Below are 1,437 nucleotides of genomic sequence, written 5' to 3' on the forward strand. Positions count from 1 at the left end.
AGAGGGGACGAGGCTGATTGATACTCTAAATTGACTGTAGGTGTGACTGTGAGTGTGAATGGTTGTCTGTCTCTATGTGTTGGCCCTGTGATGGACTCACTTAAAACAAGTGCATCTGCTTGTTTTACAGCAACTTAATCCGAAGAGCATTTGAATGACCTCTTTGAGTTCTTCAATCCTTTGTCCCAGAAAGCATCTCAAATGGGTGGAATTTGTTTTCCCATAAACTATAACCCTGACACACTCCTGAGCCACACCACTTTACGTATCAGACTTGTAAGTTGAGAGGACAAAATTTTATTTAACAAATATACAGAAATATACAGAAAAATCAGATCAAGTATCATTCAAAATTTAAATGATGTCAAATTGGATAAATGTGTATCGCGTATTAAAAAAAATGATATTTTTATCTTTAAACCCTGAGGATGCTCAAAAATGTAAGAATGTCCTGTTCAGAAGAATGTGTGTTTATCCCTGAGACTGAAAGAGGCACAATGCAGCTACAAGCAAACATCTAAATGAGGTTTAAATCAAGAATAATACAATGCAAACATTTCTGTCTTAGATAAAAACAATTTTTATAGTAAAACAGAGCAACAATCAAACTCTTACTTTGGTTGCTGAACAAACTGTCCTTAAAAAAACATCCAAAACCTTTCTCTTCACAGTGAACTGAGCTTGCAGTATATCTGCAGTTCAAAAGCTGCTGCACGATATGAGCCAACTGGGGTGATTTCACCAACTCTGAGTGTTGGCTCATGAACGTTCACTGCTTTTGTTGTCCTTCTTCATCAGTCGATCTCGGGCATACACATAAACCATTTGGTCATGCGGCCCTGCCTCTTGGCTGTTCTTTGTTGAGCGTTCGAGTCCAGCAGCCCGTCCATGGAGTGACTGCACTCACTGATGGCGTCTTCAATACGGGTGATGTACAACCAGCTGACTATCACACCAAAGAACTACAGAGACAAAAAAAAATAAAGAGCTTCAGTACAGAACAGATGGATGAACAGAAATTCAGCTTCTGCCTGCTGTCAGTCGGTGAAGGTGAGAGTCGTCTTTGCTCTTGGTGTTAAACTTGGAGTTAAACTTGTTTAACTCACCCACATTGCAGGGAGTCATCTCACTTCCTAGGATCTAGCTACCAGTGCAAAAATAACTTGTTGCTTCTGGGGAAATCACTGTGCTCAGAATCCTCCAAATCCCATCGCAGTAGGGATATAAGAACTGACAGTTCAATACATCCCAAGGTCCAATTTGGAACATAAAACTTTTTTTTTTTTTTGCTCCAACAAGGAACCAAAGCTTATATTAGGTTGTGTGCATCAGCACACACACACACACACACACACACACACACACACACACACACACACACACACACACACACACACACACACACACACAGAAGAGTACAGTAACCCTAAATGCTAG

General features: G+C 40.2%; 1 protein-coding gene across 1 annotated transcript in view; it reads right to left on the reverse strand.

Annotated features, from left to right (window-relative positions):
• Positions 1–280: 280 nt before the first annotated feature.
• The window catches only part of tspan15 (tetraspanin 15), a 22,523-nt gene continuing 21,366 nt past the window's right edge, over positions 281–1,437 (reverse strand). The window contains exon 8 of the mRNA XM_086195040.1: positions 281–962. Coding sequence (XP_086051166.1) covers positions 795–962 — 168 coding nt within the window. The 3' untranslated portion in view covers positions 281–794. The remainder of the gene's footprint in view (positions 963–1,437) is intronic.

The sequence above is a fragment of the Aulostomus chinensis genome, chromosome 2 (assembly GCF_037954235.1).
Source record: "Aulostomus chinensis isolate RoL2024-O1b breed Wild chromosome 2, RoL_Achi_v1.0, whole genome shotgun sequence".
NCBI lineage: Eukaryota > Metazoa > Chordata > Actinopteri > Syngnathiformes > Aulostomidae > Aulostomus > Aulostomus chinensis.